Source organism: Canis lupus, chromosome 3 (assembly GCF_048164855.1).
Source record: "Canis lupus baileyi chromosome 3, mCanLup2.hap1, whole genome shotgun sequence".
Classification (NCBI taxonomy): Eukaryota; Metazoa; Chordata; class Mammalia; order Carnivora; family Canidae; genus Canis; species Canis lupus.
The window spans coordinates 13520188-13545203 of record NC_132840.1 but is presented as its reverse complement, the minus strand read 5'-3'; the positions used below and the strand labels follow the sequence as shown (position 1 = coordinate 13545203).

The window sequence follows — 25016 nt, the reverse complement described above, 5'->3', positions numbered from 1 at the left end:
AGTGGCTCAGCGGTTGAGCATCTGCCTTTGGCTCAGGGCATGATCCTGGGGTCCTGGGATGGAGTCCCACATCGGGCTCCCTGCGTGGAGCCTGCTTCTCCCTCTGCCTATGTCTCTACCTCTCTCTCCGTGTCTCTCATGAATAAATAAATAAATAAAACCTTTAAAAAAAAATAAAATTTGTGCTGCCATAGACAAATTAGCCTCAGAAAAAGGTAGAACAAGCAACTCTTAAAATACCAAATCCACTAATTTTTCTCTAGTAGCAGCAGGATTTTAATTTCTTTCTGGATTCTAGAGCATCTTTTCAAGGACTAGGGGAGTAAGAGTGGAGACGACAAAAAAAAAAAAAAAAAAAAAAAGAGTGGAGACGACAGGAAATACTGATGATCTGCTCTTTGCCAGGCATTGTGCTAAGTGCTTTCGTGTACACTGCAGTGTCTTTCTCGTTTGTCATCCTGGCAAATTCCTTCTCGTCCTTCAGACTTCAGACACCCCCATCCCCTCTCTGCAGCCTTCCTCAACTTACACTAATGCTCCTAGTACTCTTACCGAGCAGCAGTTTTCTCCTAATATAATTACTTGTTTACATATCTGTCTTGCATGAATGAATTAAATGAGCATAAGAAACCTGTCTCCATTTCCAATGGCCAGCAGAGTCTGGCACACTGGAGGCGCTTAGTAAATAAGGCCTAACTTGATGAATATCTCATTTAATTGTCATCCTTCAATGCAGTTATTATCCTCGTTTTACTAATTGATTAGTTGAGGCTGAGAGAACTGAACATCCCTGGGATTTAAAAACAAAAATTAAATGGTTAAGGGCAGGTTTTTGCACCGAGTGCTGAGCTACCACACCCCACCAGTTTATAAACACAGATCCAAACTAGTGCTGGTGATGTGCGAGACTTGGCTGTCCAAGCAGTGCTCAGATATTCCAGAGTCTTATCTCAAGTCTAGATTTCTGATTTTCCCTGCCCCTCATGAAATTTTTCTATCAGCATAGGGGACAGACAGGGAGTTTCAATGCATTTCCTATACGAAGATGTAATGGGCATGAACCGAGAGACATGTTGCTTCTAAAGGCTTTAAGGTAGTCTTAAACCTAGGATTTAAAAGTCTTAGTTGCGGGGCACCTGCATGGCACAGTCAGTTGAGATCTGACTCCATTTCAACTCAGTGGTTGGTGGGTATCTCAGTGTCCTGAGATCAAGCCCTATGTCAGCTCTGTGATCAGCTCAGAGTCTGCTTGAGATTCTCTCTCCCTCTGCCCCTACTCCCCTTAATTGAATAAGTCTTAAAAAAAAAAAGATATTGTTGAGAGAGTAGGCAAATCAGTAGAGAAAGATTAGCAGTTGCCTAAGGCTGGGGACATGGGGATGACTGCTGATGGGTTGGAGGGTTTTTTTAAGGGCATGACAGACAGAATGCTCTAAAATTAGATTGTGGTAATGGCTGCACAACTGAAAATACTAAGCACCACTGACTTATATACTTTAAATGGGTGAATGTGAATTATATGTGAATTGTATCTCAACAAAGGGCTTTAAAACGTATTAGCTTTGGGAGCACCTGGGTGGCTCGGCAATTTAGCACTGCCTTCAGCCCAGGGTGTAATCCTGGAGACCTGGGATTGAATCCCACGTCAGGCTCTCTGCATGGAGCCTGCTTCTGCCTCTGCCTGTGTCTCTGCCTCTCTCTCTGTGTGTGTCTCTCATGAATAAATAAATAAAATCTTTTTAAAAGTATTAGCTTTTTATTTTTTTTTAAGTATTAGCTTTTTAAAGAATAATAAGTGATCATCAGATTTTCCAGCACTCTTTCAAAATCCAAGTAAATTTAGTAGCTTCTATATTTGGGTTATTGTCTCCATTATCTTCATTCTTAGAGGAAACCTCCTCAGTACAGTGAGGTAATTTTGGGGTTGTTTGTATTGCTTGCTTGTTTTCTTTTGAGCTGCAGCATTCAGATGGGAGCGTTTGTTTCCTAGCTCCAAGCCTCCTTCCTTCATCTGCATCTGAGCAGTGAGAATGCTGAACTTGCTCATGCAGCCTGCTGATTGGCCAGCTGAGCCTCACGGGCCGGAAGGTCATCTGGAAGCCCCTCCTCCTGCCCCAAGAGAGGGAGATGGACTCTCCCAGCCTGCTCTGCTGGCTTGGGGACAAGGAGCTATGTGTCAGAGCTGCAGTCTTGTTTGAATTCCCTCAAACCATGTCTGCATGGCAGGGTTGGCCAACCCTGTTTCAGCGAATGCTCATCTCAGCCAGCAATTGCTAAAGCACCATTTCAAACTTTCTGGCCATGACCCTTGGTGGATCTTGAGCATAAAGGCACATGCTGTGAGGGGATCCCAGAACACTAAGAAACTGAATTTGTTCAGGGTTCGTGTATCACTTGTCAGTAGGGTTGGGTGATAGGAACTTTGTAGAACAAACCTCATTTCTGAATGAAAAAGCTGCTTTAGCAACCCCTAGCTGGCAGATAAAGGAAAGAGACTTGATTTATGCTTTCTCTTGCCTTAGAGATGAAGGGTGGGAATTCTTTTTGGTGGTTAGTGATGCAATGGATAAAAATCTTCCATTTATTAAAGAGAAACTATGTTGTGGTTGTACAGATTGCCCATCTGTGGTTAACGTCTATGAAAACCATTTCCTGCGTGCAATAAAAAGAAAGTGTTCTGCTTTCTCTACCAAATTCCGTGGGAACGGATATTTCTCTTTGTTGAAATCCACTACCCAGGGGCGCCTGGGTGGCTCAGTTGGTTAAGCATCTGTCTTCAGCTCAGGTTATAATCTCAGGGTCCTGGGATCGAGCCCTGCATCAGGCTTCCTCCTGCTCAGCAAGGAGTCTGCTGCTCTCCCTCTGCCCACTCCCCTCACTCCCCACCCTTCACCCCATGCTTGTGCTCATTTTCTCTGTCTCTCTCTCTTTCTCTGAAATAAATAAATAAAATATTAAAAAAAAAAAAAAAGAGAAATCCATTGCCCTGCCTTAGCAAAGTGACATCCTAGGCTTAGGCTGAAACAACCCCCTTCTTTTGATCACCCTATGCAGGTAACTGGACTCCTCTAACTGCTGGATTGGGAGGGTGCCATGACAGGGAAGCCACTAATGCTGATGGTAGTGTGCCTCAGCTTTTTAAGGACAGGTGGGAGCAGCCCTGGGGAGGTGAGGAGGTGGGAGTCTAAACCTCTTGGGGGGGGGGAACCTCTTCGAGTTGCCTGTTTAGGTTAGCAGGATTGCAGTTTCTAGGAGATTCAAAAAGATACCCTGGCTACAGAGTAAGCAAGTGATGTTGCAGATGCCACCGTGAGAGTGATATGGAGTCAGGACTCCAAGCAGGAGTGCCAAGTGCTGAGAAATGACCTTTTTACCGCTTTAGCCTAATCAAGTGAAAGGACCATAAAGCACACTCCCCTCTAGATAAGTCAGGAATCTCAGCTGTGTCCAACTTCTATATCCTCTCATTTGGAATTTAGCATGCTTCTTTAGGAGCAGTGAGAAGTTTAGAATGGAGAGGGAGTAATTTTGCAAGATGTATGGTAGCCGACTCATACGAGTTTCATTTTAAAGCCATGTGGTTCGTGTGCCTACCCATGTCTAGGAAGGAGCACAGGCGTGACTCATTTTCCATGAAGTCTCCATGTTGTAAAACAAAAGGAATATTTCTGATCAGACTGAGGACACCCCCACATTCTGAAACTTAACCTGATCTCAACCTGGGAGGTGCCCAGGAACTTAACATCTATTTTACGTTGACATCCTCAGACATTTTCTTGAGGAGATTGAGACTTGCCTGGGAGAAAAAGAAAGCTGAAAGTCAAAGAAAAAACTAAATGCTGTGGTTTGAGAAAGCATACCAAGTCCCTAATCAGCAATTAGCCAAACAAGCCATAATTGAAGCACATTTATCTTCTGCGTCCTATGCTTTGCTTCTCATGGTGGCTGGTTTGAGAGATGTGCTGTTTGCCCACCCATGTTTCCTGATAGGAGTGATTGGGGTGAGTGTGGCTCCTACCCTCAGATCAGGCAGGTGGTCCGCAAACCCACACTGGCTTTGCACTGTCACAGGAGAAAGTCAGCCAGGCTCTCCTTCGGGGGGCTCGTGACTGTCAGCAGCCAGGTCCTGATTCTGCCCCTTCTCGTCCTTACCTCTGTGGCTATTGGTTGGGAGCCCATGTAGAACCAGTATTTGGAAAACAAGCTGTGCCCTCCTCAGTTGAACTGCCAGACTCAACTGCATAAAGAAAAATGTCATTATGGGCTCCATTAGAAGCTGTATTTAATAATTCCTTGAAAATTCTACCTCAGAACTGTAAATGGTATATTTGTGTTAGTCAGTAAATTATTCCTCCCAGTTGTACCCGATCATACAAATTAAAGCAACAGCACTTTGCACCTCAGGGGAAAGCATCCCCTTCCCCAGGCATAGTCCTCATTCCCAGTAAATTAAAGGTTTCCACTGTGGAGAGACAGGCCTTCTTCACTCCCTGACTGCTATAAAATGAGAGAGGTCCTTCCCTGCTGTGCCATGATCCCCACCATAGGAATAGTGGAAGGAAGGAAACTGCTGGAGCAGAGGCAGGAAGAGATGTGGCATTATTTCTTTCACAGAGAATGAGATGAAACCACAGGGGAGTGGAACAAAGAAGGGAAATTCAAGAGTATAATTTCCTAGGGGTCTTGTGGGCCAGCCAGAAGGGTTTTCTTTTGCCATTGACTTCTGTCACTTAACCCGTAAACATAGCAGGCCCCTGGGCTCTTGAGAAGAGTGTCTGGCTATGTAAATGAATGCTTCCATGTTGGCCAGAGACCTTTGTACTTACCATTGACTTGTCCAATCTAGGACTGTGCTGATGATCTTATAACCCTTGGCCTTTTCTCTAGTTACTGCTTTTTCACTTTTAGAAACTTTCTTACAAGATAGAGTTTTATGATTCCTTTGAGATTAACCAAATATTTGTCCTTGCAACCGGATCCTTCACTTTTTTCACCTCAGTCTGTCCTGAGACATTGCCAGGGTGTTTTATAGAGTGAAACACCAGAAATAGGCAGTCAGAACTTCGTGAACATCCTTAGAGTATTGTCCTATGTATTTACACATTGATTACAAATTCATTACAGAGGGGAGAGTATACCTTTACAGGTGAGAGCTCTGGCAGTCACCACCTTCCCGAAGGGACCACACTGAGCATCACGAGTCCCGAGCTGACCTGACACTCTGCCCATCGCTATGTGATGATGCAGTAAGCAGTACCCAGCCTCATCTACCTGCCTACTTGGCACAAGAAACAGACAAACCCTAAACAAGCAGTATTCTATAAGACTGCTAGCCTGGACTCCAAAACTTGGCAATGGCATCAAAGACGAAAAATCAAACAAACAAAAGGCAGGGGACTATGCTAGATTAAAAGTAAAGGAGGCTAAGAAAACGTCAGATGTAGTGCCTGAAGGATGGAATAGGATGACCGTCAAGGCCATCTGGAAAGGCAGTGAGACAAATGAGAATAGGACTTTAGATGACACGATGTATCAGTGTTAAAATTCTTGGGTACAGAGTGAGATGTCGTGTTTATGTAGGAGGATACCTTTAGGCATCACATGTCCAAATGCTTTGAGGTAAAGTGGCATGATGTCTGCAATTTACTTAAAAGTAGTTTTGCACCCCCCCAAAAAAAAATTTAAATAGGGAAGGGGGGAGGGGGAGAGAGAAAGCAAATATGGCAAAATGTTAATAGTGAGTGAATCTAAGCGAAAAGTATTCAGATAATAGTTCTCTGCTTTCAACTTTTCTGTCAGTGTGACATTTCTCAAACTAGAAAGTTGGAAATTTCTGCCAGACCACCCCCAGAGTTCTTGTGCGAGTGCTCCCATACCCCATTCCTTAGAAGCCCGAGTGGATTTAAAGCAAAAAAAAAAAAAAAAAGAAAAAAAAAAAGCCTGAGTGGAAGGAATGCTCATAGTAAAGCTCACATTTTCCCAACTGACAGTACAAGTCCTTGTGCATTTCCACGCAGATTTCTCTCTGCATTATATATATGAACCAAGTACTACAAATACCTTTGTACACCAAGGAAGTGCGAGGAACAGAACCTGGTCTTCGTAACACTTGTCTTACTTTGATCTTCTTTGAAAAGTCTGAACTAGGCAGCTAAATAAAAACAAACAATGGCCCTTTGTGACAGGACTCCCAAACCCACTGAACTGACTGGTTTCAGCAACACAATAGACCAGCAGAGGACTGTTCTTCACAAAGAAAAGGGACATTACATTAACTTTCTCTTGGAGTGTGATGCTAAATAAACTGCCCAGCAGATCCCAGTAAAAAAGTCTTCATTGTCACTACAGAGCCTCTAACCCCAGTTACTTGTCTCAAGATGAATAGCCTTGATTACAACCAAGACCAGGAGACAGCGCAGGTAGACATCCTCTCATGCTTTGGGAAAACAGTTCGTGGCTTACTGTGAATGAATGGTTCATCCTCTCCAGGAAGAGCTGTCCATATCAGTAGAACCAAGTCAGCTAGAGTGGTTGGGCTTCCAGCATCAGCTGAGAGGCCAGAGCAGGGCATAGGCTACCTCTGTGCTTCATGGACAAAGAAGAAAGAGCTAGAAAGGACTTTTTGTAATGTATTGTTTCAGAAGTGATGAAAATTCAGAACTTTGCCACCAGAATAATCAGGTTTGTTTCAGAGACATGTTTTAAAGATGTATGCCCCTGACATCAGATAAGACAGACTTGGGGCACTTGGGTGGCTCGTTCAGTTCTTGATTTCAGCTCAGGTCATGATCTCAGGGTCATGGCATCAAGTACCACATTGGGCTCTGCACTAAATGTAGAAGCTGCTTAATATTCTCTCCCTCCCCCTCTCCCTCTGCCCCTCCCCTTGCTGTCTACATAAATAAAGAATTTTTTTTTTTTTAAGATTTTACTTATTTGACAGCACAAGTAGGGGAAATGGCAGAGGGAGAAGCAGATTCCCTGCTGAGTAATGTGGGGCTCCATCCCAGGACCCCAGGATCATGACCTGAGCTGAAGGTAGATGCTTAACTGAGCCACCCAGGTGCCCCAATAAATAAAATCTTTTAAAAAAATCAGACAGACTTAAGTGTACTTCATTCTTGGATTGGTGTAAGAGTAATAGAATTGAGTGGCAGATCCTTGGCTATTTGTATAAACACTGAAGCTGCTGCCATTTGCTGGCCTTTATGTCACCTTTTGCTGAAAGATGCCATTTGGGGAGGGATGCTGGCACTGTATCAATGTTAATAACAGATTCAAGAGTACTGACAGTTTGTCAAGCCACAAAATGTTTAAGATCATTTGGAATTTCTTCCCTGACTTCTGATTTTCCACTTTCCTGAGCCCAGTGTCCCATAGCATACTGCCAGCACAATGTTGGGAAGTGAATGGGATTTAAACTCTCCCTAATGTAACGCTGGCTTCCAGGCCATTTCCCTGAGTTGTCTCATCTTGGGCTTTGGGGAGATTACTTAGAGATTTGCACAGGTGAGGAGTAAAACTGGCCCAGGGATTGGGGCTTTACTTTTCATTCTTACAGATTTCAGCTAAATCCAAAGAAGGTTTAAAAGAGAACAGTGGTTCCAAGCAGACAGCTCTCACTGAAGACTTACCATCGTAAACTTTCTTCCATTTCTCAGGGAGTAGTACCATGCCAGTTCCAGATCCTTGTATGGCTCTGGAAAGTAGTCCATGTGTGAGCTACAAAAAAATCCACTCCTGCCTTGTAAACAGATGACAAATACTAAGGAAACTGAGTAGCTGTGCCAAAGAATCTTTGTTCCAAATAATTTGCATTTTAGTGGTTATGCAAGTTACAAAACAGAAGGCATAATGGAGCCAGGCTCTGTGTGTTGAAGTTCTAAGTAAAGGTCAGTAGTACTTCCTTGTACATGTGCTGACCCTATCCTTGCTGGTCTATTTTTACAGCTGCCTTTTCTGGCCTGTTGGTTCAAGTGCAGTGTTGACTCTTCCATTTGGATAAGCCCATTGTCAAACCACTGTGATTTAGTTCATTAAATATGTAGTGGTCACGCACTATGGTGAGGCTTTGTGCTACACTGTCAGTCAAGAATGAGTAAGACAGGGGCCCTGTGTACAGTGAGCTCCAGGACAACAGGGAAAATAAGAATACCCCCTACATACAACACCATCACCAAATCAGCAATGATAAAAGTTTCAGTATGGAAGGGATCCCCAAAAGCTACCTATTCCCAGCTCCAGCAGCAACCATGTGGAAAAGACAGACTGGAGGTAAAAGCACTGAGTGCTAGTACCACGTCTCCCCCTGGGAACTTGGGCCAGTTCCTAACCTTCTTGGATTTTAGTTAATTCATCTCTAAAATAAGGAGGTTGAATTAAACATCCTCTCAGATGGTCCCTCTTTTGTGCCCTCTCAGTATGCTGTTATAATTTGCCTGTGTGATGATCTCTATTACATTGTTTCCTTGAAGCCAGAGATCATGCCTTACATATTCGTGTGTCCCTAGTTCCAAGCACAATATCTAGTATACAGTAATTTCTCAGTAATCTGTTGGAGGAGTACAATGAATGACCGACTCAAAATTCACTCCCAAACCTAAAATTCTATTCTGTGGGCCAGCTGGGTGCGTGAGGCCAATTTTAAAGATCGTGGAGAAAGATGTGCCCACTTTTCCTTTACACTACAACCAGTTGTAGTGTCCTGGCATCCTCTCTGTTTCCATTTAAGTTATTTTTCCCAGCTCCCTTCCAGCCCCTATGGTAAATACACAGCAGAATCCAGAGCATCATGATGGTGGCTACAAAACAAATCGGTTGGGCAAATCTGAGTCCATGCTTATGGAGCTGGAGCAAAAAAACCAAGTTACTATCATATCTTTCTGACAGATTCTACAGGATAGAGTTTATCACTTAGGTGCAGTGAATTTTGTTAAACTTCTATTTCTGGAGCTAAAGAGAAGCAGAAGTTTTAGCAGATTATCATCATAAACTTGGAATTCAGAAAGGAAGAAGCTAACTTTCATTTTGCCCTTTTTGTCCCTTTTACTTTTCTGAGTTCTGAATCTTTGTTTATGAGGTCTTCGTTGGTGTCTTCATTGGTGTCAATGTTAGCACAAGACATTGGGCTGGGTGCTGTGGGAAGGGAATTAAAGATAATTCCTTATTGAGGGATAACTAGACAGAATGTATGAGAAAGAAAGGCTTTGGGGGCACCTGGGTGGTGAAGTTGGTGAAGTGCCTGCCTTGGCTTAGTTAATAATCCCAGGGTCCTGTGATCGAGTGCTGCATTAGGCTCCTTGCTCAGCGAGGAGTCTGCTTCTTCCCTCTGTCCTTCCCCCTGATCTTTCTCTTTCTTTCTCTCTCTCTCAAAAATAAATAAAATATTTTAAAAAGAAAGAAAAAGAAAAGGCATGGTAGGAGCCTCTTTCACCATCACTGCCCACTGCCCTCAGCCATGCTCTCTTATGGTGTGAAAGCCTGCTGCTTAGCGCAGAGGCAAGCAGAGCCCATGCTAGTTGGACAGGTTTGTCTTTACATCAGGCTTACGGTAGTTAGGCCTGTAGAGGACTGTGACATTCAGGAAGAGGTGGTTGAAATGCCATTGTTACATTGGAAACATCTTGGCAGCAATGTGCTAGACATGTCTGAGTATAATGTGGATGTAATCTGCCAAGGGGCAAGTAAAGGGTGCATTTCTTTGGACTTTGCCTTGCAGTAGGCGAATGAAGAGTCTTTTGAACGAAATACTGTGGTCTTCTGTGACACAGCTCACCATACTTTAGAACCAATACCAGAAAATCCGTGGCTGAGGAAAGAGGTGGTCTGTCAAAGCCAACTCTCTGATAGTACCTTGCCCAGTACCTCCCCTTGATGGCTTTGGAGCCCAGAAATAGAGAAATCAGAGGTTCTGTTGATCTGGTGCCTGAAATTGCACCAGTTCCTGCTGACAGCAGGGCAATCCCCAAGAGAGTTCTAACCTCCCCCTTTCCACAGCTGCCAAAGGCCTGTGGGAGGCCACTGCTGATTTACTCCCTCCTTGCTAGCTGCAGTTCTTGGTACCAGCGCGGTGCTCTCGGCAGTGCTCTTTCCCAGCAAAGAGCCAGCAGCCCTTGCCCAGAAGCTGAGGCTTTCTTGCCTGCTTTCGCTTTCCTGAATGTCTGATTGATGGACCTTAACAACAGAGATAGGGCCAAGTTCACAGTAAATGTGCCTGCCTGAAAACTGTGATGGAGTGATGCCAGAATTGTACCATGGAAGCCCCATGTGAAGGGGGTGATGAGTGTGAGCGCTCAAAAGCCTGCAGGAACCCCACATGCCAGGTTCCAGGAAGAAAGGGCTGTCATGATGAGCTTCTGCGTGTTTTGGCTGCTACTGTAAATGTGTCATTCACTTTGATTTAGCCTCAAATACAAGACAGGTAATTTTGCTTTCAAGACTTTCAGATTAGGAAATCATAAACCATGTTCGTGACCCAATGAAAGCAGACCTGGAAGCTTTCTCTTAAAGCATATTAGTACTGGTGACATTTTGCTGATGTTTAGCAATAAACAAGGCAAAGAGGGATTATGGCTTTTTACTTTTCTGGAACTCTCTTCACTGCTATGCAGCAAAAGATTATTTTCTCAGACCTCTCAAAGTGAATTGTCAGAAAGATTATATAATTTGGGAATAGTGTCAGAGCTATATAGGCTGAGAATGGGAGATGGTGTACAGAGCCTGTGGTGTTGCCCAGGTAAAAGCAGAAATTCTAGATGATTAAGAGCTGATTAGTGAATGAATGCAAATGAAAATTATAGTCCTTAGAATCCCTCAATTTAAAAGTGTTGTGAGCACCCTTTATTTGAGCTACAGAGATCTGATTCTCTCCTAATTGTTTCTGTGATTCAGGTTACATTTTTGAGTGCCTACCATGTACCCTCAGAGAAAAGTAGTGTCGCTCCTAAGCATCTTCATTAGATTCCCCTCAAAAAAAAAAAAAAAAAAGATTCCCCTCAAAGTAGAACCTCAGATAAGTCTGTTAGTATAGGTCATTCATTGGGAAGCCATCCTTGGGAAGTAGGAGTGAGGAGGTAGAGCGAATGAGAGGGGGAGGGAGGAAAAGCCAGTATGAGAGTATGTTTCCAGGACTGCAAGGCCTCCTTGCCATCAGAACTTTCCATGAGCCTGGCCCCAAAGGCATGAACTCCATCACACGGCCAGGCAGGCCAGGTAGTGCTTCTGACTTGTAGGCAGGGTCAGAGCAGGCCCTGCAGGCAGGAAAAGAAAGCCTGGGGGTGCGTGCTCTTGATGGATGTTGTCAGCAGTGACTGAGCTTGCTCAGGATTGACCACTATGGCAGCAGCTAGAATCAGAGTCCTCAAGCATCTGCTATGAGAGGGATTGGTGCTGTACTGGGAGAAGGACTGGGTGCACTAAAAACACCAGCAGAAGGCATCTCATCCAGAGATTGGGGCAGCGTCCAAGAAGGAAATGGCCTCTAAGCTAAGACAAGACTAGATGAATGGGAGATGAACTATAGCTCTATGGTTGGAGCTTAGATTGCAAGGGTAAATATGCTGAGGGAAGATAAGCAAGAATTTTGCAAGGTAAGGAAGATAGTCTTCATTGTAAGAGCAATAAAGGGTCAGGGAAGAGGGGCATCTGGGTGGTTCAGGTGGTTAAGTGTCTACCTTTGGCTCAGGTTGTGATCCCAGGGTCCTGGGATCAAGCCCTGAATCAGGCTCCCTGCTCAGTGGGGAACCTGCTTCTCCCTCTCCATCTGCTCTTTGCCTTCCTTGTGCTCTCATGCTTTGTCAAACAAATAAATAAATAAATAAATAAATAAATTCTTTTAAAAAGGGAGTGGGGGCTTAGGGAAGAGACATGTAAACAGAAAGACATGATAAGTTGTATATTCTAGAAAATTTCACCCTAATGACAGTGTGTGAAATAGATGCCAGGGTGGAGCCCGTGAGTGAGGGTGAGACAAAGCAGAAGTCAGGGAAGCCAGTGAAGAAACTGCAGCTCTCCAGGTGAGAGCATATAATGGTGAGAGCTGGGGGCACATTCTAAGTTTCTATGTCCTCACTCATGCTCTGCTCCTGGTAAATATAGCCTGAGTGCACACGCCTGCCCGTGTGTACATGCATGTGTGTGTGCATGCTTGTGTTTTGATGAGACTGTCATAGGGAGTGAGTTATCTAGAAAAGAATTTTTAGAAGATGTGAATTGAAAGTTCATAAAGAGCTGTTTGGAAAATTCTAAAGCAAACTGGGAAGGAAAATAACTGTGAGAAAATATCTCAAATACTCAGACATGAGACAGCACAGGGAAGGCTCTGCACTGAGAATCAGAAAGACCTTTCTTTGTCCTGGCTCTGCATTTTCTATTGGCTTGACCTTTGTTGTGTCATTTAACCTCTCTGAACTCTGTTTATTTGTCAAACTCAAAATGAGGATGATGATGCTTGCCCAGCCTATTCTGAGTCAGTGTAAAGCTAATAGTGTGTGGTGGGAAATGACCGCAACAGGAAAGCTAACATCCTCTAGACCAACATGAATAGGACAGGGGTATGGAGGGTCATGGTTTAGCCCCAAGAGTCTTGTGTTCAGTGTAGACACTGGCCTGTCTACCCACTCCGGGGCAGGAACAGGGCATCCTTCGCATCCTTCGCAGTCCATGTGCTTCAGGGAGGTGGGTTCCAGAAGGGTTAGTGTGACACTAGATCCTCTTGAAGGCTCCTCCCCCTGTTTGGAAACTCAGTGATCCTCCTTCAGGCCATTGTGAGAGTAAGAAGAGAAAATAGTAAAGCGCCTGGAGAATTAGCATTGTAGGCAAGTGAAAGGTATGACTGTTGATGTTGTCAGTAGGTCTTGTGATGTTAGCTCAAAGAAGATATACACATTTGACTCTCTTATATCTCCTAGCAAAACAAAGTCACTCCCAGTTTCCTGCATGGTATATGATATATTTTAGTTTCATAAAGAGACCAATGACCATGTTCCTTTCCCCTAATACCACCTTCTTACTAACTAGCTATGTTCTATTTTCCTTATTTTTTTCTCTTGCATTTAACAATGACTGGAAACATGTGACCTGCCAAGACTTGAACTTGGCATGTGGGGTTTCTCCCACAGTCCATGATCGAATCACCAGCAGGGAGAACACAGGCTGTATATTCCCTCCTTTCAGGGTGAGGAATGTTCTCCACCTCCTGGGAAAATCCAGGGTCCTGACTCAACAGGAGTCAAAAGGAAACTGATCTTAGAGTCCTTCTAAGATACTGTGACTTCTTGCTCATCAGTGTTGGGATCTGTTTTTCTTTTTCTTAAAAGCATTTCCTGGGGCGGCCCCGGGTGGCTTAGTGGTTTAGTGCTGCCTTCCAACCAGGGGGTGATCCTGGAGACCCAGGATCGAGTCCCATGTCGGGCTCCCTGCGTGGAGCCTGCTTCTCCCTCTGCCTATGTCTCTGCCTCTCTCTCTCTCTCTCTCTCTCTCTCTCTGTCTGTCTCTCATGAGTAAATAAATAAAAATCTAAATAAATGAATAAAATGTAAAAAAAATTTTTTTCAAAAAAAGAAAAATCATTCCCTGGGGTTTTAGGGCACAAAAGATGACTGACTCAGTATGGCTGACATTTATTACACCTTTACTCTGTGCCAGGTGGTATCGTAAAGCACTTTATATAGAAGATACACCACAGCCCTATGAGTAACTATTCACTTGGTAGATGATCAAAAACCAAGGCAGATGTGTTTAAGTAGCCTAAAGTCACACAGAGCTGGAATATGAACATAGGCATGTGATTCCAAAGCCCTGTCTGAATCATGCTGCGCTTCTCCCTCCCTGCAAGCAGAGACCTGTCATAAGAGCATACAGAGGGCCTCAGGATTTCCTATTCCTTGGTCCTTAGAGCAGTCAGAGATGTTAAATAGAAAAAGTGCGTTTGAATTCTAGTCTACTTAAGTGTTCTCCACAGCAGGCAGGAAGTACCCTAGATATAAAAATGGATTCCATTAAGATAAATAGCTCGAATCTCGGGAGCCCTGTGCTAATCAGAAAAAAATGTGAATCGAAAGCTGACAGTTCTTATATGCTTCATGTTTCATTTTTTTCCACTTTCTCTAGGTTAAAAAGATCAAGTGGCATGAGCAGCCTTTTGGGGAAAATTGGAGCCAAGAAGCAGAAGATGAGCACCCTAGAGAAATCCAAATTGGACTGGGAGAGCTTCAAGGAGGAGGAGGGCATTAGTGAAGAACTAGCCATCCACAATCGAGGGAAGGAAGGGTAAGAAATAGTAGATTCTATTCCTCTGAAAATCCTAAACTCTGAAATAGTTTATTGTAGACAGGCCACCCAGGGTTTTTTTCCTTTTTTTTTTTTTTTTTTAAGATTTTATTCGTTTATTTGACAGAGAGAGAGAGAGAAAGAGAGAGCCAGAGAACACAGCAGGGTTAAGCAGCAGGCAGAGGGAGAGGGAGAGGGAGAAGCAGGCTCCCCCACTGAGCAGGAAGCCTGATAGGAGACTCCATCCCAGGACTCTGGGATCATGACCTGAGCCAAAGGCAGATGCTTAACCAACTGAGCCACCTAGGCCACGGCCACCCAGTTTAAATAAGCAGGTACTTTTCATGGTGAAACAAAAAATGTGTGAGTACTTTGGTTTGTCGGTAAAGCTCTGTTCTGGGGAGCAGGTCCTCTCGGTGAGAACACTGGAGGTCACAGGGTTAGGTGGGTGATATGTGAGCAGCCCTGCTCTCAGGGCCAGTCATGTCTGCCAGGCTGAGCTTTCCGAATGATAGCTTCTGTGAAGTATAAGTCACCTTGCTTCATCACATGGTCAGATCTGGCTCTGTCAGTCTTAGTCTGATCTGAATGATTTTGCCTTCTGTGAAGCCAGCCCAGTGGCTTCAAGAACAGAGCCAAGAGTGCCTAGATATTGTCATCTTGTGGATTTTTGTCTGTGTCACTATGACCCAATCTGAGGCTTCAACCTGTATGACATGCCAGCCCTCAGCACCCAGACTATCACTTGCACCCTTCCTCTTCAATTTGGAATACAAAGAGGACGTCAATAGGCCCGTATTCAGGAATGCCCAGAAAGACAGTGTTTGGTGAGTACTTAGGAACCTCAGAAGGAGCTAAGAAGCAAAGTTGCTGTAGATCAGGGTCCATGGCTCAAGATCATCACTCTCTGCCCCTAATGGTGAATAGAAGTGTCTTGGGGGCTTATCAGATAACTCTGGGTCCTCCCCGCCCCTGCCTCTCACCAGAAAGGGCTTTCCATGCTGCACACAGCATTTCTGAGGCTCAGCTCCTTTGCCTGTGAATTGGGATAGTGGTACCACACTGGAGGTGAGTGTGAAGATCTCATAAAATAATGTATGTAACATATGTATAACATACATACATGTGTATAAAGTACATAAAGCCCTTTGCAGAGTGCCTGTCACATAAAAGCATAATTAAATGGTAGTCATTCAGGTTATTTATAAATATGCTAAGTTAAAATAAAGACAGGTGAGGGGGTTATTTTGGGGGTCATACTTCTAAATTTGGCTTCAAGATCATTTGAATGAACCTACAAGCTGTTCAGTATGTTTTAAATTACTTTATGAGCTTGGTTAAGTATCAGGCTCCTAAATCACTCTGTCAAAGATAGAATGCCACAGGATAAAGGCTAAAGTGCCAGTGTCTTCTGAGGAAGGCCCAGGATAAAGCACAGGCAGGAGTCAGTGTTATGCAGAGAAGGCCTCTGACATTTGCCCCAAACATCCCTGTCTCTGACTCTATTCTGGTTACTCACAGGTCATTCCTCTTCTCCACATTTGCCTAGTGATCTAAGGCAGCAGAAGGCCTGCCAGTGTGCAACACTTTATTGGTCCTCTGAGTATTGATTATGTGGGTCGGACAGTGTTCCTTCTGCTCAAGTTAATCGAGGTCTTATAAAAGGAAGTGATGCTGTTGAAGATAAGACAGAGTTAATAAATGTAGACTGAAAGAGAAAACAAGATTAAAAGGACATCTATCTGCCCAATGAGGACTTTTCAGGTGATAGAAAATCAGTAACTAGGTTAGGGAACCACTAATAGTATGCAGCCTTTAGGTACTCTGCTTTCCCCTCCTTCTCTGAACCTCTTCGCCCCACCCAACGATTCAGACAATCTGATTGTGTTTCTCCAGTGTGGATCTGATGTCTTCTTTGCTCTGCCTTTGGCTCTTCTTACCCTCCCTCTCCAGTGCCTGCTCCCACCTCCACTCACATGCCTTTCCTAGCTCTTGCAGGCAGATTAAGGGGCCCAACCCCTTGTACAGGGAACAGGCTGTAGCTCTGCTTCTTACCTTGGCTAAGCCTGAGAATCATCTTGCAGGGGTGCTTTCAGAGTTGGGGTAACAAGGCCACTCCTGTACAGAGCTGCTGGATCAAGAGTCACAGCTGTATCTTTAACTCACTCCTCAGGTGCTTTTGATGCATGCCAGGGTTGAGAATCACTAGACCATAGCATCACAATTCCAGAGATTAGAGCAAGACAACCAGCTTCTGGCTGAGCCTTTCCAACACATACATAACTAGAGAGCCAATTTCAAATCAGGAAATGTCAGAAGGACAAGAAGATTTCTCCTGAGAAGTGTGCCCAGTGGCACGCTATGGAAGGAAAGAAGCATAGGAACCAAACCTATAAGGTCTTTGGGTAGAGGGCAGGCAGGTCAGGCCCCTAAACTCTCTCACAGGGATGCCAGTGGCAGCAAAGTCATCACCTGGGAGGGGGATACTCTGCAGGAGTATGTGGAGAACCCCAAGAGTTGTACCCCTGGAATAAAAGTGACCTTTGCCAAAACCAAGTGGTTTCAGAGCTACCTACCTGTGAGTAGTGATTGACCTCTGCCATATATTTTTATAAGACTATGGCCTTTTCATAAGTACCAAATTTAAATTGATCTCTTATATAAGAATTCAAGTCATAAGTGATGGTAAAAATATTCCTATTATGCACACAGTCCTGATTAAAATAAGACTGTATTGAGATTAAAAGCTTAGGTCATGCTTTTTATGATTTGATAGTAACTCCAGTTCAATAAATGCTAACACATCTTTCCCCTTGTAAAGATTTGATAGAATTTGAAGCTAGATTGGTCAATATATGGTTATTATTGTCCAGTTATTTAAAAGGCAATTTTGGGATCCCTGGGTGGCGCAGCGGTTTGGCGCCTGCCTTTGGCCCAGGGCGCGATCCTGGAGACCCGGGATCGAATCCCACGTCGGGCTCCCGGTGCATGGAGTCTGCTTCTCCCTCTGCCTGTGTCTCTGCCTCATTCTCTCTCTCTCTCTGTGACTATCACAAATAAATTTTAAAAAATTTAAAAAAAATAAAATAAAAGGCAATTTTGCCATCTTAAAATATGCATATGCACATAAGGAGACAAGGTACCTAGAAACCACTGGCACAGGACCAGATAATTTCTAAAATCTGTATCTGATACTTCCATTGTCTACATTCTTTGCAGAAAATTTACTAGAACTCTCATTAGACATCAATAAACTAAGCACTCCAGTGAAGGGCCAGCGATTGACCCTTCATTGAATTAGAAAACAAAAAATCACTATATATTGATTAAAAAAGACATATGGAAACAGCAGGATTTGGGATAAGTGAAAATAAAAAAGAGACAGGATAAACCATGCAGCCACGAACCAGAAGAAAGGTGTAGTAGTCATACTGATATTAAACAAAACAGACTTTGAGACAAAAGTGTTACCAGAAATAGAAATGGTCGCCTCATAATGGTGGAAACATTCAATGCATCTGAGAGATATGACTGTTCACATCCAGATGTCCCCCTGACCTTAACTGGACAGCAGTCACTCCCTGCAATTCAGCAGTCCCGCCCCAGCTGTGTTCCCAGCAGAAATTCAGTTGTGTGTTCCCCAAAGACAGATGTGAGGATTTCAATGATAGTGCTTTTCATAATATGCCCAAACTGAAAACAACTCAAGTATCCATCAGTAATGCAGTAGGCAAAGTGTGAAGATCAAATTGGCTTTATGCAATGGTTCCTGAATCAGGCATCCTCTCTACCAAGAAAAAGGAAGCTCTAGAGGGCTACAGAAAGGGAATGGTTTTCAAAAGGAGGACAAGGAAGTCATATATAGAAAAAAGGATTATTTCAGGTGAGGTCACCTCCATTTGTGTACAAAGGGTTTCAGTAGGTGGATTGCATCATCTTTCTTTGGAGGATGAAGAAGGCCCATGTGACATATTGGTGCTGACCAGAAGATTCCTCACTGACCTGTTAAAGGTTACATTCCTAGAGGGTTGAAACCGCAGTGAAGTTAGTTATTAAGTCTGGGTTTAATAACCTGGGGCTTTAACCTAAATGACACCATTTTGGGCCTCAGGTTTTCTTTTTAACAGTTTACAGATTGGGTTACTCTTTAGCAACCAGAATGAACATGGCTAAATTCCAATAATAGAGTAACAAAGTTCATTGCAGTATGATCCCATTTATATAAAAGGTCAAAAACAGGCAAAAGCAGTGTGTCTATTGAGTCATTTTGTGAAAGAAGCAAGTCATGAAAGAATTCACAGTATAAGTCTATTTATATCAAGTTCAAAATTAGGCACAACTAGACCATAATGTCAAGGGCACAGAAACTTAAAAGGCAAGCTCACACCTGGCTGGACCGGCATTGGCCTAAGAGTTATGCAGGGGCCTCCTTTGAGCAGCCATCATTCCGCTTCTTGATTTGGCAATGGCCACATGAGCACTTGCTTTATGACAGGTCATTTGTCTTGCCTGTTTTATACACTTTAATCTGTGTATGTTACATTTTACACAAAACTGAATTGAAACTGGGGCGCCTGGGTGGTGCATTCGGTTGGATGTCTGACTCTTGGTTTCAGCTCAGATCATGATCTCAGGGTCATGAGATTGAACCTCTTGTTGGGCTCTTTGCTCAGTGGGGAGTCTGCTAGAGATTCTCTCCCTCTTTCTCTGCCTCTCCACACCCCCACTCACTCATGGGCATATGTAGGTGCTCGCTCTCTCATAAATAAATCTTAAAAAAAAAAATAAATTGAAACTCTATTTGTCCTGGTTCTACTACCAACCTGCCATGTGCTCTAGTCCATATCTTCATCTATAAGGTAGAAACTCTTCAGTGTACTATACTTCTCAAGTTTATCATGAGAAATAAGTAGGGGAGATGTCTGGTGCGCTAATAAATATAATGAGTCCTCTGCCCACTCTTCTTTCTCCCATCTGCCATTATTGACCTCACTGTAAGGGGCATTGCTGCAAATGGAAAGCTAGGTGCCTTACTCTTTTAAATTCCCTCCTGGTGTCTTCCTGCCAGCCCTTCCAGAATACTTTCTACAGAGGTGGCAGCTATAGTTTGGAGGCATCTCCTCCAATCTCCCTGGCTCATGTCTCTTCCTTCTCAGGGCTGAGCTCCGGGTAGCCATCCGTCCTCACATTCCCTGCAAACCCCACACTCCAGGAGAGCTCACTAGTTATGTGGCTGAGGTTCCCCACTATGATGACTCCCAGAAAATTTCTCCTTGCCCGACCCACTGTTGGACTGAACTCCAGACTCCTTGAATAACAGCTGTTGGGTTGATCTCTCCATTTGCATGTCCAAGACACACATCAAACCTAACATCCAAAACCAAACACTTGCCTCCTTTCCAAAAAGATTCCTTCCTCAGTCAGAAAATGAGACCATCACCATCCAACTTTTAAAAGAAAAACCTAGGAGTCATTCTTGATTTCCTCTTTGAATTCACATTTTGAAAGTCCAGGAGACAGTTCATTCATAAAGTACTTGAGTCCAGCCCCATAGCCACTGCTCTGGCACAAGCCACAGATCTGTTGTGCTCCCTCCTTCCCTTTGTCCCTTCCCTGCAGTCTCCCCCATAGTAACTAAAAGGATTTTTAAAATACAACTTTTCCTCTGTTCCCTACTGGAAGCCCCCCAGTGGTACTAATAGTCAATGTTCAGTTCCTTATCCTGGCATTCTAGGCTCTTCCTGAGCTGGCTCTTGCCTACCTCATGTCCCCTTTTCCCCTTCTCATGACAGCCTCTGTAGGGTTTCTCCCAGTGCTCCTTCAGGATGGCTTTTGTCACTTGGAGTTCGACTCAGATGCCACTCTAGCCACACCCCAGGAACTGTCAGCCCTGTCACTTTGTTGGAGCGTGTCGTGTTCTGGTTGATATACAGTGGACCTCCAATGGCAGGGCCAGGTTCACCCCCAAAAGAGGACCCAGCCCAAAGCAGGTGCTGAGCCATCTCACTGTCTACATGCCTGTCCCAGTAGCCACTAGACAATCATGGCTTTGTTTTAGGACCTAGTAGGATTAGAATTAGCCCCCCAGAAAAGAAGGGCATGATATATCAGAATGATGTCTCTGTCCAGGCATCATTTCCAGGCAGCAGAGTTGCTTAAAATCCCAGTACCCAAGATGGTCCATCATCTCCACAGCAGAGTGGCTGCTCTTCCTCTGAGACCTGGACTCCTGGGCTGGCTCAGCATTTCTGGAGCAGCCTCTAGCATTGCTTGCTCTAGCCCTGTAGCTGATCATCCAGGCACCCTGGCAGTGTGTGGGGCCAGCTGAGGTAGAGAGACCAAGGGGACGGCTTGGCTGCCGCTGGCATCAAATTGAAGGTCAAGGAGCACAACAATTGGAAACCAGGTGTGTTGATGATATGGAGAGGCATGAAGGAGCCCAGGGAAAGTCATTCTGCCTCCATGACCACCCAGGAGTCACTCAGAACCAGCACAGCCTGGTGAGATGGGAGGACAGCAGTGAAGAAGCTTCACTAAAATCACCATTCTTTTACTCTGGGCCTTAAGAGGTTTATAAGTCACATACTATTCCACGGGGATGAGGGGGATGCAGGCTTGTGCAACACTGGACAGGTTGCTTCTCTCAGGCAAAACACTGCCTGTCCTATTGCACCCATCACAGGGCTTTATCTTCAGACATCCTCCACTGCCTGCTGTTTCCCAGAGCTGGGAACCAAGCTGACCCATGCTGCCGGTCACATTTGTGCAGCACTGTATGTTTGCTCAGGGAACTGAATGCTGGCTCTCTCGGAACAGTCATAACACAGCTGGCAGTGCCCTCAGTTGGGTACCTGCCTCACATGTCCCTGCACCTCCATGTGCTTGCTCCTCCTTTCCCTAACCAGTGGGGAGGAGGCCTGGATCTCAAACACTTGGTATCAGAAAAGTAATTTGGGTTGAAAGATCAAAAAGATACCAGAGCCTGTTTTATCTAACCTGGTTCTGAAAGGAAAAGCTATAAAATAAAATCCCTTAGGTTTTGATGCTATTAGCATGTTTTATTAATGAAAGTAAAGAGCAGCTTCCTCTTAAATGGGCCACCTAGAGCAGGAGTAGCAAGAAGGTATGATGCTCTCACCCTACCTACACCCCCCGCCTCGGCTTCCCAGTGGACTGGGCCCAATCAGGCTGGGTCCCCAGGAGTGCTGGGCGCAGACCAGAAAAACACTATTTCACTTGTCTGCTGGTGGCTGTGTTCTGGGATTCTAACCAGCTTACTATGCCTGAAAACTTCCTGAAGTTCAGTTTAAATAGGCCATCTACCTGGGACCCCATGGAGGAGGCAGCGTTCCCCAGAAACCCTTGCTCTTCTGGAACATTTGGTCTCTTGGCCCCTGTTCCAGCTGTCCCAGGTTTTGAGGCTTTGTAGTGGTACAGTCACCCCTCAATGCTCAGTTGTTCTTTGTTTTATTGTTTACAAAGCACTTCTCAAAGGCTCCCTGCATTGTCAGAGGGGCGTTACAATCTTTATTCCTGTTTTACAGTGAAGAAAAATAAGGCAGAGAAATTAAATATCTTGCCCAAAGTCAAATAGTAAATATCAAACCCGCTCTCATCCTCAGCACCTTTCCTATCTCTCGGGGAGAGGAGTGGTCCATATCCAATAGAAGTTTTGTTCCTGGCCAGCTCTTGGCTGGATCCTGTTAGCAGCTGCAGATGGCTGTAAGTGGGGAAATGAAGTCGCCAGGCCTGCCTTGATGGCCTTTGTCTGGGTTGCCCTTGAGAATTCAGTTGCGTTCTGCACCTGTGCCCCTCTTGGCTGCCTGAACCCTTCCCTAAACCTGAGCTCTGCCTGCACCTGCCTGTGAAGCACCCAGCCTGCCTTTACTCTTGAGAGTCTCAAAGTCAGCTGGACCCAGCACAGCTTCAAGGAACCTGCAAGGCCATCAGTCATGCTCAGTGAGCATCCTAATTTAAGTATCACTTCCTCTTTAAAGGAAAATTGAGAAGACCACAAATGCTCAAGCCCACACACTTCCTCTTCCTTCTCTGACAGATAGCACTGGGTAACGGCTCTCTGGAGATATGCCCTAAATTCCCCTGTAGCCAGGGTGTGCACCCTTTTTTTTCCCTGCTGAACATCAGGGGATAGTTAGGGCTGTCAAAATACTGATTCCCATCTCCGTCTTCACCCAGGGCTGCTCAGCTAAGCTGGGGGGGGGGGGGGGGATGATGGTTGAGCCATGGCAGAGTCCTTTGGTTAATTTTGGTTAGCATCCCCTCTGGAGAATTGAGGGCCCCTTGGTGATCGGTGGAAGGCCAGCTTGTCCTGTCACGTGTCCACTTAACCCACGATAGTCCACCTTGTCTTCTTCTTTATCAAAAGGGGGTCCACAGTGTCTGTGGCTTTCCTGTCTGCCAAGGAATCTGAAATCCAAATACAGCCGTATCTGACCATAACACACATAGCCAGGCATCCTGTGTTTCACTCACTAAATCTGATGGCCTGATCTGGAGGGGTTATGTCAAAGCGAGGAGCAAGCCCTACTGTTATTTCCAACCATTCTGGCCTCTGGTTGGTGGTGTAGAGTCAATAGCTTAGTTCCTGATCCCTGACCTAGTTGCTGATAATACCCATCAAGAGACCTGACTGCTCCCCTTTTGGATCTGTTGTCCTTCGGGACCCTGGCAGAAGCTGGCTTCCCAAAACGTTGGTGGCATTAGCTGCCATTTTCTTGAGCACCTGCTCTGCTAAAGCATTTTATGAACACTCTTTCAGTCCACAAAGCAGCCCAGAATTCATTTTTCTTTCTTGTTAGATTAGGAAACAAGATTGACAAAATTAGGTGGTTTACCAGAGTCACACAGCTAGCAAGTGACAGTCAGGGTTTGAACTCAGAGCCACCTGGGCCTCTGCAGGAAGGCATGGGAATGGGCTGCAGCAGGGTGCCACAGTAGGGCATGCAGTGCCCCAGCTCTGCAAGGGAACACAGACTCCTGAACCTGATAACGTTCTTGTCCTAAACATAATGACTTTGTGATGACAGATGCACATTTTATACAGTGCAACAAAAGAAAAATTAGTACAGAGATTCAATTATGTCTCCTATTTTCAATGATAGTTTTGCTCTCTCAGTAGATTAATTAGCAGCAGAGATCCCCTCCCCCAGGCGAGACACGACCCACTTTATGGCGTGAAGGTGCATTAAAATGCAGCTGTGTCTCATTAAGCCACCAGCCACTCCTCCTTCCCTGCCGACTTCTGCCCTGCGCTTCCTTCCCATCACACCCTGCCCTATGAGGACCTAGGGGAGCCATGTCTGTGAAACTTGACCCCCGTTAGGGCACAGAGCCCCGACCTTGTGAGGGGCCCTGGATGTGGACTATGGGTGGCTGCTCTTGCTCTCATTCCCTTAGAGAGACCTCAGGGAGGCATTTTAGACCGGAGTGGGCAGAGGACACCCGAGAAGGGCAGGGGAAGGAAGAGAAGGGCACTGAAGACAGTGGAACCCCTTGAAAGGGAGTGCTCTATGTGCCCACTTGAAGCTTCCCTGCAGTCTCAGGAAGTAGTTTCTACAAAGACCCTGTTTCTTCCATTTTCAGATGCACCTTTTTCCCACAGTTGGATGTATAGTACATATGCAGGACACATAGCTTTCCCTGGCCCCCCCAACTCCACACACTACTAAGACCAGGAAATACGGCACCGCTATTTTGCTGTTGAGAAAAATGAGGCTCGGAGATGTTCAGTCCTTGGCCAGTGCAGCCTAGCTAATGTGAAACAGAGCTAGCTACCCACTGAACCCATGCCTGCTGGTCGAGTGGACAGTTCACACCTCCGTGGGTGGGGGGCGCTGTGCTCCTACAGGAGTCTGCTGACAAACCTTTTGTATTTTCTTCTAGGTACATTGAAAGGAAGGCTTTTCTAGACCGAGTGGACCACAGGCAGTTTGAAATCGAGCGAGACCTCAGGCTGAGCAAAATGAAACCCTGATGTTATGGGGAGGAAATCAACAGCAGCTTAATCCTGTTTACAATGTGAGCTTCTGGTGCATCTGTGAAATGTCTCCAGTGTTTCTCATCAGCTGTTCCCACCAAGGTCTCTTTTTCTACGTTGGATTTCTGTCTTTGTATCTTGATCTCACGTGTTTCATTCATTTTACTTTTAAAAGTTTGTCCTTAAAAAAAATAAAAATAAAAGTTGGTCCTGCGAGATGAGAGGCTGGTGAAGATGAGGACACCACTGGCCTTCCCTTTATTCTCCAAAGGCCACCAGCCAGGCCTGCCTGGGCTGGCCCTGGGGAGGAGAGCTGAGCAGCCGGAGGGTGCGTTTCTGGGCCCTTTCTGAAGTCGGCCTTGCCCCAGAGACCCAGGGAGGACTGCTCACTAATGTGGGTAGAATGCCAAGTCCTTGGCAGTTTTGTTCTTGTTCCGCTGCTGCTTCTCTCCTAATCTCTTCCTCTCTCCTAAATGGGATTCTTATTCACTGGTGTAAGGTCAGGCTGAAAATAAACATGCATTATTGCTGAATTAGGGATGTTTTTCCCCCTTTGGCCTTTTTCCTCTTCCCAGACAGAGTTCAAGTCAGTTTAAGATGTGCTCCCACCTCAGTAATTCTTTTTGTTTGTCAAAGACTCTGAAAGACTCTCTTTTTTATACTCAGTAGGAAAATTTAAATTCCAAACTTCATAGTAATAAAGCAGTAAAACCCCACAATTTGCTTTTGGGGTGTGTGTGTCTGGGTGTCC

At 44.9% G+C, this 25016-nt stretch overlaps 1 protein-coding gene across 2 annotated transcripts in view; it reads left to right on the top strand.

The window, feature by feature from the left end:
• The window catches only part of CFDP1 (craniofacial development protein 1), a 128669-nt gene extending 104188 nt beyond the window's left edge, over positions 1 to 24481 (top strand). For both annotated transcript variants that reach the window (XM_072818829.1, XM_072818828.1), the window contains 2 exons: positions 14110 to 14268; positions 24172 to 24481. In XM_072818829.1, the coding sequence (XP_072674930.1) occupies positions 14110 to 14268; positions 24172 to 24262 (250 nt within the window). In that variant the 3' untranslated portion in view covers positions 24263 to 24481. The remainder of the gene's footprint in view (positions 1 to 14109; positions 14269 to 24171) is intronic.
• Positions 24482 to 25016: the final 535 nt, after the last annotated feature.